This window comes from Poecilia formosa, unplaced genomic scaffold, assembly GCF_000485575.1.
Source record: "Poecilia formosa unplaced genomic scaffold, Poecilia_formosa-5.1.2 Scaffold4, whole genome shotgun sequence".
Classification (NCBI taxonomy): Eukaryota; Metazoa; Chordata; class Actinopteri; order Cyprinodontiformes; family Poeciliidae; genus Poecilia; species Poecilia formosa.
The window spans coordinates 3,147,721-3,163,037 of record NW_006799943.1 but is presented as its reverse complement, the minus strand read 5'-3'; the positions used below and the strand labels follow the sequence as shown (position 1 = coordinate 3,163,037).

The window sequence follows — 15,317 nt, the reverse complement described above, 5'->3', positions numbered from 1 at the left end:
TTTTGTTTGACTTTGTGCAACATAATCAACTTTTATTCCAAGACTAATGTTTTAACCATTTCTCCTTTTTTGTAACATTTTAAATGATAATGCTGTTTAAGTTGCCTGTTTATCCACTTTATGTTTTCCTCATAAAAAATAAATAAGATAAACGTTTTACATGTATTGCTATTATAACTATGTATGTTTTTCTGAAGCTTCTTTGATGGAGTTTATTGTCAAGCTGACACCACCCCCTGCTGGCACAAAGGTGCTACTTTTTAAAGCAACCGAAATCATCTCACACCTCAGTGTCCTATGCTTTTTAGAGGCTTGGTCTCTGCTGCACTTCATAAGCTTTTAAGAAATTTTCCATCTTGCTCATCATTTGTGTTCACTAGATAAATATGGTGTACATCTGTGTTATGTCATATTACCCAAAGCCGTTTTTTCATTTTTCCAAAATGAAATATTCCATCACAAAATTCATTACAATTCTAAAACATTTTGATCAAAAATTATTTTTGTTTTGATTGAAGTTAGCTTTTGTTTGAATAATATTGAAATTTTTTTTGGGAAAAGTCACTGGAATGTGAAGTTCAGTTTTTATACAATATTTTTAATTGGAATCATCAATAAAACTTGTTAATCCTTACTGCTGTCTTCAGGCAGTAGATAGCAGTGCGAAAGTTTGTTTTTAAAATGGAGTTATTCTGTTGTCATGGAAACAGATTCTGTAATTTAATTAAAAATATAAAAATTTTAGTTCCCCAAAGGAACAACCAGTTCTACTGCACAAGTTGGACAGTCAGGGCTCTAAAGTCCGTCCACATCAAACAAAAGTTGCTAGGGAACGGATAAAAACAAACGGTCTGTGTGGCCAAGTGAGAAATGCGTTGACACTCCAACAGCTTGGATTCAGACTCTTTCTTGTGGCTGTTTTTAACAAGAACAATTCTTTCATGGTCTGTGATGCCGTCAGTCCAAAGATCCAGCCTCATTAATCCTGGTAAGTGACCAGATTTGTTGTTTTATACTGAAGCTTCTTGCTGGGTGTTTTTTTTAACTGCGTTGTCATGGAACTAAACTAAATTCATCTGAGGACCAAGATGAAGCCTAAAGATCATATTTAACCGTCCGTTGTTTCTGACTGCTAACCGTGTTCTGCAGCAGTATGGCCAAGAAGAAGAAAGGCGGTAAAAAGCCCAAGCCGCTTACTCTGAAAGCGGTTCAGAAATGCGTGGACCTGACGCTGGACGGCAGACGGAGGCTGGACCTCAGCTACAAAGGCCTCACCACGGTGCCTGCTTGTGTCCAAAGGGTGATGGACATTGGTGAACTGAATCTGAGCAGGAACCTGCTGAAGAAGCTCCCACCTTTCATAGAACACTTCGACAACACCACGGTGTTGGATCTGCACAGCAACTATGTGAGTATGACTGGAAGAGAGAGGGGGATTGGGCAGGCGATGAATCCTTCTCACTAGTTGGGAGTCTTTTCAAGATGATTAGAACATTTACATAAATGTGATGGAGATGAGACATTAGGGCACAAAGTTTTTGCTAAAATCCTGCAGAACAGAATGAGCCTTGCACCCTCCCCCCCCAATTTTTCAAAGTTTGCATTTGTGTAAAATCGCTGTTGGTCTCCCAGAGGTTTCTAAAAGGCCTTTCAAGTCCATGCATGTGATTTCTGTGGTTTTCTGGATTTAAACTTAAACTGTTAGTGTTGAATTACAACATATGTATTTAAAGTAGACTTCACTTTAAGAAAAAAATGTTTTCTGAAATATTTAACCATATTATTCAAGATAGAAAATAAAATATTGTGTTACAAGTGTTTGTACCAATTACCATTCTGCAGTTAGTACTAGGATCAGAGGCAGAGGAGCTCTTTTATTTTTATGCCAGATTATCTGGCATATTAATTCTGTCACAATAACATTTTAAAATGTTAAAAGCTTAATAAAAGTTGCATATTGAGAAATTTCCTCTTTTCTTCTAGAAAATTTATGAGCTTAATCTCAAAATTTCTGGAGTTTTTTGGCAGAAATCTACTCCTTCCACGCCGTCGTAGTTACTCAATTTCCAGATTATGACTCATCTGGTTAGGAAGCGGCAGCTCCACTGTGTGACCATGACTGTGTTGCTTCTCTGATTGCAGCTAGATGAAATCCCTCAAACCATCAAAAGCCTTACGGGTCTGACGGTCTTGAACCTGTGCAACAACCGTCTGACGAGCCTCCCTATCGAGATCGGCAAGCTGAGCAATCTCCACATCCTGAATCTGGGACTCAATCTGCTGAAAGCCCTGCCCAACTCCATCGGCCACCTGAAGGAGCTGCGCTACCTTGGGCTGTCCTACAACCACTTCGTCGTTGTGCCCACCTGCATCGGTAAGCTGAAGAAGCTGGAGAAGGTCAACCTGGAAGGGAACCCCATCAAGTACCCAGAGGTGCCTGGAGTCAAGAAGTGGTCGAAATCGGACCGTTTCCACGTGGTCAAGGAGAGCCTTCTGTGTCGGAATTGCCTGGAGACTTTTCAAATCGAAAGGGAGAAGTTGAACTGCACGGACGGCTACGACATCTAGCCGCCCGACAGGGTGGGGGAAAGGAGTTGGTTGACTTTTAAAATGCAATCACGCAACTCACAATGAAGTGAGTGAGAGCATTATTTATCCTCGATCCATTTTTACAGTGGATGCATGTAATGCTGGTTGGGTGAGAGTTGCTTTGGGTTTTTTGTTAAAGCACATCTAATATGAATTAATATACACCAATTTAATAAACTATTTGGTTTTTATGCCAACACGAATAAAAATGATTTTCAGAAATAATCAAATATTGGAAGAATATTTAATTGAAAATTTAAGGATTTAAAAAAAAATAGTAATATTATACACTAACATTTAAGCTGGTATAAAATGTAAGGATGAACCGACGTGAAACTTTGGGCCAATATCCGAAATTAGATATTTACTGACATATATATTTTAATACCTTTTCGAGACCTTGGGGGGCTGGGGGGAAACGACTTCAGCACTTTTTCTCTGCTTCAGGTAAACTTCCCACAATACCTTGCTGCATCAGCAAAGGATGACCAATCTGTTCTTACATTTCTTTAGATTTTTTGGAATCTTTTTAGCCAACTTTAGGATGCATTTTCTGCATTCTACATCTGTGGTAGTAATCTGCAGAGAAAATTGCATATCTACTTAGGGCCACATTACTTTGGACAGATCTTTTTGTTCTGTAAGACTTTCCAAACACCAGTGGATCACCGTGTTCATGGAGGCTCAACTGTGTATGTCATAACGCTCAAAGCCTCACATCTGAGATTAAAGAACATTTTCTAAGGCTCAAAAGACTTAAAGAAATAAGCGCTTTAAATGTTACGCTGCATGTTTAATGAAGCTAGATATATAAGCTTAACTTTTTTAAATAAAAGTATTTATTTTTTTTTAAATAGGTTTTCTGTAATATTTTAAATCAAATATTTGATATTTAAAACGCAGCACAGCATGTTTCGATAGTTGTAATCCACTAGAGGGCAGCAAAGGCTGCAGACGCTTTTGGTTACTACCACCTTATTAGATTATTTGCAATAAAAATCCAATAACAGTGAAGGCGTCTTTATTTTTCTGCTTTGTTTTGGGTTCTTAGAACAACTGATGTAGGAATGTTGTTTTGACTCTACAATTTGAAAGGAAACGTAAGTTTTATTTTTTCTCTTTTTGTTCATTTCTCACTTTGGATCGATGTGAACAGTATGATGGCCTTTTTATGCCATTAGAGATACGGGGGGAAGAAAAGGGGTAGTAAATTTCTGCCAAAAGAACTCCAAAATTTTTAGATTAATCTCAGAAATTTTCAAGGAAAAAGGAAATGTTCTGCGCTCAAAAAGTCAATTTCCTTGTTTGTTTGTTTTTTCTTAAATTTGAAACCATTTTTAGCCAACTTCATCATGTCAGATGGGTTCTGTTAATGTATTTTCTTTATTCTACGCAGCAAAATAATCAGTTAAATTAAATCATAAAAAATGTAATTTTCAATATGATTTGACATCATAGGGCTAGAAAAAAAAATCAGATTTTTTCTTTAATAAATGAATTTGTCACTTGAAAACAACATTTGTAATTTACTCAGGTTATCTTTGTATGATATTATTTTTGAAATATTTATGAGTAACAAAAAATGAAAAACCGCCTGTTGGTAGAAAATACATTTTCACAAAACTGAAGGTAAAGAAAGTAAATCTGGAAATCTGAAATATTTGAAGAGGGTCATTTTTATGTGAAAGTACATTTCAAGGTTTCATATATTTTTCACAATAAAAAACAAAACAAAAACAAAAAACAGATGTCATGTAAAAGGAGACAGTTGCAAAGACTCAACATTCATTTGAAATGACAGAGAGGAGTAACCTCAGACGGACGGCTGCAATCCTGTCTGCTCCTCTCAGAGTCATTAGTGGATGAAGCCATGGCCCTTTTGCTAATTGTCAGTGACAGAGAACAGGGGGAAGGTAATGGAGGGCAGAACCAGGGTCAGAGAACCAGACAGGCAGCACACGAGGGAGACGACCACTGGGGAAATACCTGAAAGTCTTCAAACAATCCTACTTCTCTCCTTTCTGCACTTAATTTCTTCTATTTAAGGGCGAGATGAGATCAAGTTGATCAGCATTAAAACCTTATTAAGCTATATCCTAACTGAAGTTATTCAGTGGTAAAATTCTCAGCTACCAGTGATGCACACTGTTAGCTAAAAAGTTAGCTGTACTGTCCCTAAAGGACAAATCATAAACATACTAAAGCTAAAGTACTAAGCCAACATGGTATTTAGCAGAAGCTAATGCACTAAATTCAAACATCTTAATACCCACCAGAAGATAAAATGAGGGGCAACAATGTATATCTGAGGAGAGGAAAGGAACTGCTGCGTAAACAGTCTTCACCCACTTCAAAATAAGAGCATGAATGTAAACATCCAACTACTTCAAAAAATTCTTAAGGGGTGATAACCAAAACTTCAACATACATGTTGAAATTCATTCATGTTAAAGTTTACAAAACCACCATGTAATTGATCACCTTTGAATTTATTTGGAAAAATCAACTTAGGTGAAGCTAAGTGCGCTAAACGTTTTCAAAGTCAGCAAAATGCTAACCAAAATATTAACCATTAAATGATTGGTAAGAGTGTGCTCACCACTAGCTGTTATTTCATTACATGTGCGCAAAACTGTCAATATTCAGCTAATATTTAAAAAAAAATTTAAAAAAATAAAATAAAAAAATTCGCAATTGCGGCGTTTCCTTAAAAATATATTATGACGCAAAAAGTCTTTCCACCACAGTTTTGCGAAATAAAAGCCATAACTTTTTAATAAAAACATTTTCCTTTTAATTGGCAGGTTGTCATTAAAGAAATTTATTTTCAAAATGTCAAATTGCAAATTTATATGATCAGCGCAGCCTAACTAATCCAAATACTTTGAGACTTTGTGACATCTATAAACTGGCTCTTGGTAATATTTGATTTTCTAATTGACAACAGAATGAAGTAAAAATGTGTTTTGGATTAAAGAATGCCTCACTTTGAATTGCCTTGTTGCTGAAAATGTGCTATATAAATAAAATGACCTTACCTCAAATCAACATGCTGTAAAGATATTTACATCCAAACCATTGAAAAATGTGCTTCTAGATAAAACAAGTTTATTTAAGATCCCAGCAGCCTGTCTGAAATCACTGGCGGCTTAGTTTTAATGCATTTGGTCAGAAATGATCAATAAGTAATGCTAAGTCAACAGTCAAACCTTCAGCAGCCACCCAGCAGTGTGTGTTTTGGAACAGCCCTCCAGCACCACTATGAAATATTAATCATGGTCAGTATCAATATTTTAAAAGGTTTTCCAAACATTGTGGATTCCAAGGCTCTTATTAGCATTCTGAGCGACATCCGTCTTGACATTATGTGACCTCAGATGTCAGGTGACAGAGGAACACAATTACAGACATACGAGACGGGCAGAGTTACGCTAGCTAGCCTCATTCCACAAGTACACATCTTGGGTACTCTTTAAGACAAGAATGTTGCAAACTATTGAGCCAAAAACAAGCAATTGTTGACTTGAGGACCAGCAGTTTGATCTCCTGGTCACTACTGAAGATGTTATGACTGCCTTAGCTAACCCATTTATACTGTACTCATTAGCTGCGTCTCCAACGACCATGTAATTGCGCAATTTTAAAATTGACATTTTGAAAATACATTTACTCAATGGAAACATGACAATTTCACAAAAAAATAGTTTTTTGATAAAATGTTTTGGCACGAGGATGAGGTGGTTTTGCGGCCGTACTGAAATTGGTTTATTTTGCAAAACTGCAATGGAAACACTCTTTTCGCATCACACTAGTCACATGATCAACAACCGGATGTGACCACTGGCACAAGCCACAAAGATGATGATAACAGGAAGTAGTTGGAGGATCATGGCGCGTCAAGTTATTTAATGAGTTATAGTGTTGCATGCATCAAAATTAGTTGCATGTGATCTGAATTGTGTGCCTTATACAACAGAAACACTGTAATTGTGAAATTGTGTTTTTTTCAACATTAGCGGAATACTGAAGTATATAAAAGGATCCAAACTCCAAAAAGGAAAGGCCTGGAACTAATGAGAATACACTAAAATGCAAAGGTAAACATAAAGGAATGAAAACATCCGTGTAACAATAAAAGGTACAAAGAAATTAACTGAATATGGTAAGGTCTAAAGTAATCAAAATGGAAACAAATGGAAAAAAAAATGGAAAGTGAGTGAATCTCAGTTTCTGTAATCATAAAGATGATGTTCTGTACAATTGCAAATGCAATGTTATTTGTGAAGTAGAGAAAGTACAAGTTTAAGTTCAGAAACTACTGAACTTAAAGACTTAAAGATGGCCGCCAGTCTCCTGGATGAAAGTAGTTGAGGCCTGAAATTTACTTTGGTGAAATGTGTGATTATTGGAACCAAGTAACAGATAAGAAGATTTAATAAAGCCAAACAGTAGCTCACAGAAGAAGCCTATTTGTCTATTTGGCGTATGTAAACATCTGGTTTCAATGCACTCAAATTTTCTTTACCTTTGTTGATCATATACAGCAACTCTCAATGGCACAACAGTTCATCAACTAGAACAAAACTCGATGTACACAAGACGGATGGAAGAAACCCAACAGTAAAACAGAAAACCTCCACCCTGCGTCCAACCCTTCCCATCACTCCAAGCTGCAGAGAAAAGACCCGACTTTGAGACAAGCTCGTCTATAAAAAGCCATGTGGTTATGGCTAAAGAAAAACAGAATTTCTGGTTGTGGGCTGGCTTTTGCTATTTGGGTTTTACAATGTTCTCTTCCCTCTGCTTGCTTTCATTGTCCACCGTTCCAGGGTCTGATAACACCTGATCAATCTGGAGAGAGACAGACCCTGAACCACACCCAGCCTGTAACCCAGTCTCGGTTTTAAACCAAACGCCGCCTTTAATGGCTTTTTAATTAAAATTGTTCGTTTGGAGTCGTTTCGTTGTAGCTTCTAGTTTCTATTGTTGCAGTTTGTGAGATCCCGTCTGTTAGTTTGACTCCATTTAGCTTTGGACCGTGTCTGCTTCGTTTTACCAGCTTGTTATCTTTGTTGTGTGTGTAGATGGTTGGATGTAATGTGTGGGCACACGCTCCCCCTCTGGGTCTTTCTCCCTCTTTACTCTGTAATAAGAGCAGCTGTGGCTTACGCGAGGCCAGCTCTGATTCGATTGCAGTGAAACTAAGGCCATTATCCTTTGTACGCCGGAGGAGGGCCAAGCAGCTGCGACAGGAGCAGTGCCAAACGGCATGTTTCAGGGTTTCCTTCAAGAAGATGGCAGAGAGTGGAAAAATTTCACAGATTACCCTCCAAACAAGCAAAGAAAGGAACATTTTACACGATACCATGGGCAAATCCTCCAAATCAAATTGCCCTGAGAGCAAACAGAAATAAGCTTCAATGGTGATTCTTGAGCAAATATAAATTAACTCTTTGTGGCTGATGTCAAATACTAAACATGTATTTGACATATATATATATATATATATATTTTTTTTTTTTTTATTTTTGCTTATCCGCAAGAGATTTTTTTTTTAAAATTGAAGGAACCCCATTACAGATGCACATTTTGCTCAATTTTATGTTCAAATAAAGCAAAACTGACTTTAGATAAATTTTTCAGATTATAAACTGATCATAATCTGAATTACAGTTCATTAGAAGCCATCTCTGTAGATAACTGGTCTATGATAATGGCTGCTATTCAGACAGCAATCTGTAAACCATGGAGTGCCGCAAGGCAATTGTCTTGGTCCAATTATATATGTAATATTAACACTCCTGTACTTCTCTCTGATGGTAGGTCATTTGTGAGTTTATTTCATGATAAAAATGGTCATAGGGTGATGACTGGTCAGCTGCACAATCAGACAAAGATGCAAACCAAACTTTTTATTGCAAATCTTTTAATGAAGATGGAAGACAGCGATGGGAAGCAGCTGTCAATCATGATGACTGGCATCCATTGATGTATTTGCAGATTTGCAGCGACCGCATTTTTATAAAGGTAAGAGAAATGTTCATATACTTCATACGCAAACAAGTTTAGTACCTTCCATTATGGAGAAAGTATGGGTCATTGTAACAATTCTGTATTAAAGAGCTTTTTGTTGGTTAGCATTGAGAAAAGGCCCTGCCATCATCTAGCCTACTATCTACGGAAAAACTTGTAAGCATCTAGACTTTTTTACGCTTTAAAGTCTGCTCTGGTCTAAGGGGAAACGCCATTTATGATTTAGTGGTGTAAATGTATTGTGAATTTAGGCAGATTTGATCAAATCAACAAACTTCAGGGGTAGAAGTTATGGGTGAGTTTCTAAGCTAGCTAGTTCCAACATTTGTAAATACTGCAGTCTATGAGCCCAACCTCCATATGCTACTTCCAAAGACAAATTAGCTAGACTTGGGCAAGTAGAAGACGTGGCGATACTGGCAAAGACAACATGGACAAACGATCACAGTCACACCGTTCAATTCTCCTGTTCCTCATTTCCGATGTCTGTCATAGTGCCTCGACAACAGCTTTTGTATTTGTCTGCTTTTTGAAACTGCTTCACTTTTCTACCATTCCATCTAAATATGCTTTCCATGTTTCATTTTCAGTAGGCCTCTTATTCCAGCTTAGCACCAAGAATGTGACAGTCGTACTCCATGTCATGGTTACCACTCTATTGGCGGCTCTTGAAACTCTTGACTCCTGCTGCAGCTCTCGCCTCATAAATCTTCCCCAAACTCATAAATATGCTTTGGCTCACAGACCTCTCAAGGCTGTGATTATCAAGTTACTTGGAAAAAACTTACTGCATTTTTCCCTTCCACTCAACTTTCCAACTGTAAGACTGAATGCAGCATTCAGCGAACAACCAACTTCTTTAACCATAACATGTCCAAATGTTTGACTGATGCAACAATCAACTCATGAGGAGTCTTCCTCATGACTGTCAGACATATTATACCAATTCTGTATTAAAGATCTTTTTGTATTGTTGTGTGTAAATATTAAAACATATAGTCTCCAGAACACGTAATTTGTGTTTATTTGCTCTACATGGTATGCATTTAACTGAAAAACTACTTTTCAACTAAAATTTAGCGTATTAAAGTTGGTGAAATTATTGATTTCTCTACGCTCCTCTTATTTCTAAGCTCAGCCCTTCCTCTCAGTTTCTTCAGTTAATTACCGGCTGCTGCAGCTCAAGGTGACAGGAAGCTGCTGGAGGGGACCATTTTTTTCCCTCTGCCCTCCCGGTTGTTCAGAGACGTCCCACAGGAACGCCGGGAGGCTCTAATTACGACATATTGTCTAAGCCGGCGTTTGCTCTTGTCCTGAAGTGAAGGTTCTCCGGCTAAAACAAAACCGAGGTACGGTTAAAGATGAGGATGGATTTGGGTTCAGAGGTAGATGGAGAGGAAGGGAGGAGACACCTGGCAAATGAATAGAAAAGAAATCTAGACCTTTGCATGTGTGCACATTTTGTCGGTGGTGGACCCTTCCCCACTTCCCACAGGCGGGGATGTAAAGCTATGAATAATGTAACAGGGAGGGGCGGAGGACCACTGGGTGTGGGCAAAAAAAAAAAGCTGTAGTTCCTCCTCCTTCCTTCCCTCACCGCCCCCGTTTTCTTTCCATTCTCCTCCCCTCGCCACGGTTCACCCAACCCCCTAGCAGCCGGCCGCACTGCAGAAGGTCAGAAGAGGAGAAGAAGAAGAGGAAAGAGGCAAGGCAGGGGTGGGGTGTGTGTGTGTGTGTGTGTGTGGATGTACGAGAATATGCCGAGGGGAGAGCGATGACAACCATGCTGAGCCCAAAGATCAGACAGACCAGGAGAGGTAGGTCGCTTTTCCCTTCCCTTCCCTGACAGCTGCAGCATCACCGTCTGCTCTGCGCTCAGTTGGTTCAAACGAGTCAGACACACAGATTTTCATGCAACTTTTACGTGTTTTGTGAAAACAGTTTAAATTAAGATGAAACTGCAGCTGCAGAAACACTTTCAGTTGTCACATTTTCTCCTGCCCACGCAAATACAAATCAGGAAACCTCCTGATTTGCATTTGCGTTTTACTCCAGCTGGATGCTGCTGCTAGTATGTGTACGCGTGTGCGTGTGTGTGTTTTACAGGGAGAGAGCAGCATCTCTGGTTCCATCAGCACCACGAGTTTGCTGTCACACACCAAAACACGCGTGTGTGTGTGTCCCTGGCGATGGATTTATTAATAAAGCGTGTGGATGCAAGTCTTCCTTCCGTCTTTCTTCCTTCCTCTCTTGGCACTAATCTCCATGACAACAATTATACAGCTGGATCAGATTAAGTTGAAATGAATAGGTCCTCATCACGAATGGGAGCGTGATGATCAAACCGTCCGCTGTAGTGTGTAAANGAGACAGTTGCAAAGACTCAACATTCATTTGAAATGACAGAGAGGAGTAACCTCAGACGGACGGCTGCAATCCTGTCTGCTCCTCTGAGTCATTAGTGGATGAAGCCATGGCCCTTTTGCTAATTGTCAGTGACAGAGAACAGGGGGAAGGTAATGGAGGGCAGAACCAGGGTCAGAGAACCAGACAGGCAGCACACGAGGGAGACGACCACTGGGGAAATACCTGAAAGTCTTCAAACAATCCTACTTCTCTCCTTTCTGCACTTAATTTCTTCTATTTAAGGGCGAGATGAGATCAAGCTGATCAGCATTAAAACCTTATTAAGCTATATCCTAACTGAAGTTATTCAGTGGTAAAATTCTCAGCTACCAGTGATGCACACTGTTAGCTAAAAAGTTAGCTGTACTGTCCCTAAAGGACAAATCATAAACATACTAAAGCTAAAGTACTAAGCCAACATGGTATTTAGCAGAAGCTAATGCACTAAATTCAAACATCTTAATACCCACCAGAAGATAAAATGAGGGGCAACAATGTATATCTGAGGAGAGGAAAGGAACTCCTGCATAAACAGTCTTCACCCACTTCAAAATAAGAGCATGAATGTAAACATCCAACTACTTCAAAAAATTCTTAAGGGGTGATAACCAAAACTTCAACATACATGTTGAAATTCATTCATGTTAAAGTTTACAAAACCACCATGTAATTGATCACCTTTGAATTTATTTGGAAAAATCAACTTAGGTGAAGCTAAGTGCGCTAAATATTTTCAAAGTCAGCAAAATGCTAACCAAAATATTAACCATTAAATGATTGGTAAGAGTGTGCTCACCACTAGCTGTTATTTCATTACATGTGCGCAAAACTGTCAATATTCAGCTAATATTTAAAAAAAAATTTAAAAAAATAAAATAAAAAAATTCGCAATTGCGGCGTTTCCTTAAAAATATATTATGACGCAAAAAGTCTTTCCACCACAGTTTTGCGAAATAAAAGCCATAACATTTTAATAAAAACATTTTCCTTTTAATTGGCAGGTTGTCATTAAAGAAATTTATTTTCAAAATGTCAAATTGCAAATTTATATGATCAGCGCAGCCTAACTAATCCAAATACTTTGAGACTTTTGTGACATCTACAAACTGGCTCTTGGTAATATTTGATTTTCTAATTGACAACAGAATGAAGTAAAAATGTGTTTTGGATTAAAGAATGCCTCACTTTGAATTGCCTTGTTGCTGAAAATGTGCTATATAAATAAAATGACCTTACCTCAAATCAACATGCTGTAAAGATATTTACATCCAAACCATTGAAAAATGTGCTTCTAGATAAAACAAGTTTATTTAAGATCCCAGCAGCCTGTCTGAAATCACTGGCGGCTTAGTTTTAATGCATTTGGTCAGAAATGATCAATAAGTAATGCTAAGTCAACAGTCAAACCTTCAGCAGCCACCCAGCAGTGTGTGTTTTGGAACAGCCCTCCAGCACCACTATGAAATATTAATCATGGTCAGTATCAATATTTTAAAAGGTTTTCCAAACATTGTGGATTCCAAGGCTCTTATTAGCATTCTGAGCGACATCCGTCTTGACATTATGTGACCTCAGATGTCAGGTGACAGAGGAACACAATTACAGACATACGAGACGGGCAGAGTTACGCTAGCTAGCCTCATTCCACAAGTACACATCTTGGGTACTCTTTAAGACAAGAATGTTGCAAACTATTGAGCCAAAAACAAGCAATTGTTGACTTGAGGACCAGCAGTTTGATCTCCTGGTCACTACTGAAGATGTTATGACTGCCTTAGCTAACCCATTTATACTGTACTCATTAGCTGCGTCTCCAACGACCATGTAATTGCGCAATTTTAAAATTGACATTTTGAAAATACATTTACTCAATGGAAACATGACAATTTCACAAAAAAATAGTTTTTTGATAAAATGTTTTGGCACGAGGATGAGGTGGTTTTGCGGCCGTACTGAAATTGGTTTATTTTGCAAAACTGCAATGGAAACACTCTTTTCGCATCACACTAGTCACATGATCAACAACCGGATGTGACCACTGGCACAAGCCACAAAGATGATGATAACAGGAAGTAGTTGGAGGATCATGGCGCGTCAAGTTATTTAATGAGTTATAGTGTTGCATGCATCAAAATTAGTTGCATGTGATCTGAATTGTGTGCCTTATACAACAGAAACACTGTAATTGTGAAATTGTGTTTTTTTCAACATTAGCGGAATACTGAAGTATATAAAAGGATCCAAACTCCAAAAAGGAAAGGCCTGGAACTAATGAGAATACACTAAAATGCAAAGGTAAACATAAAGGAATGAAAACATCCGTGTAACAATAAAAGGTACAAAGAAATTAACTGAATATGGTAAGGTCTAAAGTAATCAAAATGGAAACAAATGGAAAAAAAAATGGAAAGTGAGTGAATCTCAGTTTCTGTAATCATAAAGATGATGTTCTGTACAATTGCAAATGCAATGTTATTTGTGAAGTAGAGAAAGTACAAGTTTAAGTTCAGAAACTACTGAACTTAAAGACTTAAAGATGGCCGCCAGTCTCCTGGATGAAAGTAGTTGAGGCCTGAAATTTACTTTGGTGAAATGTGTGATTATTGGAACCAAGTAACAGATAAGAAGATTTAATAAAGCCAAACAGTAGCTCACAGAAGAAGCCTATTTGTCTATTTGGCGTATGTAAACATCTGGTTTCAATGCACTCAAATTTTCTTTACCTTTGTTGATCATATACAGCAACTCTCAATGGCACAACAGTTCATCAACTAGAACAAAACTCGATGTACACAAGACGGATGGAAGAAACCCAACAGTAAAACAGAAAACCTCCACCCTGCGTCCAACCCTTCCCATCACTCCAAGCTGCAGAGAAAAGACCCGACTTTGAGACAAGCTCGTCTATAAAAAGCCATGTGGTTATGGCTAAAGAAAAACAGAATTTCTGGTTGTGGGCTGGCTTTTGCTATTTGGGTTTTACAATGTTCTCTTCCCTCTGCTTGCTTTCATTGTCCACCGTTCCAGGGTCTGATAACACCTGATCAATCTGGAGAGAGACAGACCCTGAACCACACCCAGCCTGTAACCCAGTCTCGGTTTTAAACCAAACGCCGCCTTTAATGGCTTTTTAATTAAAATTGTTCGTTTGGAGTCGTTTCGTTGTAGCTTCTAGTTTCTATTGTTGCAGTTTGTGAGATCCCGTCTGTTAGTTTGACTCCATTTAGCTTTGGACCGTGTCTGCTTCGTTTTACCAGCTTGTTATCTTTGTTGTGTGTGTAGATGGTTGGATGTAATGTGTGGGCACACGCTCCCCCTCTGGGTCTTTCTCCCTCTTTACTCTGTAATAAGAGCAGCTGTGGCTTACGCGAGGCCAGCTCTGATTCGATTGCAGTGAAACTAAGGCCATTATCCTTTGTACGCCGGAGGAGGGCCAAGCAGCTGCGACAGGAGCAGTGCCAAACGGCATGTTTCAGGGTTTCCTTCAAGAAGATGGCAGAGAGTGGAAAAATTTCACAGATTACCCTCCAAACAAGCAAAGAAAGGAACATTTTACACGATACCATGGGCAAATCCTCCAAATCAAATTGCCCTGAGAGCAAACAGAAATAAGCTTCAATGGTGATTCTTGAGCAAATATAAATTAACTCTTTGTGGCTGATGTCAAATACTAAACATGTATTTGACATATATATATATATATATATATTTTTTTTTTTTTTATTTTTGCTTATCCGCAAGAGATTTTTTTTTTAAAATTGAAGGAACCCCATTACAGATGCACATTTTGCTCAATTTTATGTTCAAATAAAGCAAAACTGACTTTAGATAAATTTTTCAGATTATAAACTGATCATAATCTGAATTACAGTTCATTAGAAGCCATCTCTGTAGATAACTGGTCTATGATAATGGCTGCTATTCAGACAGCAATCTGTAAACCATGGAGTGCCGCAAGGCAATTGTCTTGGTCCAATTATATATGTAATATTAACACTCCTGTACTTCTCTCTGATGGTAGGTCATTTGTGAGTTTATTTCATGATAAAAATGGTCATAGGGTGATGACTGGTCAGCTGCACAATCAGACAAAGATGCAAACCAAACTTTTTATTGCAAATCTTTTAATGAAGATGGAAGACAGCGATGGGAAGCAGCTGTCAATCATGATGACTGGCATCCATTGATGTATTTGCAGATTTGCAGCGACCGCATTTTTATAAAGGTAAGAGAAATGTTCATATACTTCATACGCAAACAAGTTTAGTACCTTCCATTATGGAGAAAGT

The 15,317-nt window shown here is 38.2% G+C and overlaps 1 protein-coding gene across 2 annotated transcripts; it reads left to right on the top strand.

Annotated features, from left to right (window-relative positions):
- The first annotated feature begins 781 nt into the window (after nucleotides 1-781).
- On the top strand, nucleotides 782-3,598 carry LOC103144831 (leucine-rich repeat-containing protein 18-like). Of its 2 annotated transcripts, none has more exons than XM_016675566.1 (3): nucleotides 782-988; nucleotides 1,153-1,408; nucleotides 2,143-3,598. In XM_016675566.1, exons 2-3 carry the CDS (start codon nucleotides 1,154-1,156, stop codon nucleotides 2,566-2,568), a joined length of 681 nt encoding a protein of 226 aa, XP_016531052.1. In that variant the 5' UTR covers nucleotides 782-988; nucleotide 1,153; the 3' UTR covers nucleotides 2,569-3,598. The 2 variants fall into 2 exon arrangements, with proteins under 2 accessions (XP_016531052.1, XP_007562046.1); XM_007561984.2 differs by having other exon boundaries at nucleotides 783-988; nucleotides 1,150-1,408.
- The last annotated feature ends 11,719 nt before the right edge of the window (nucleotides 3,599-15,317 follow it).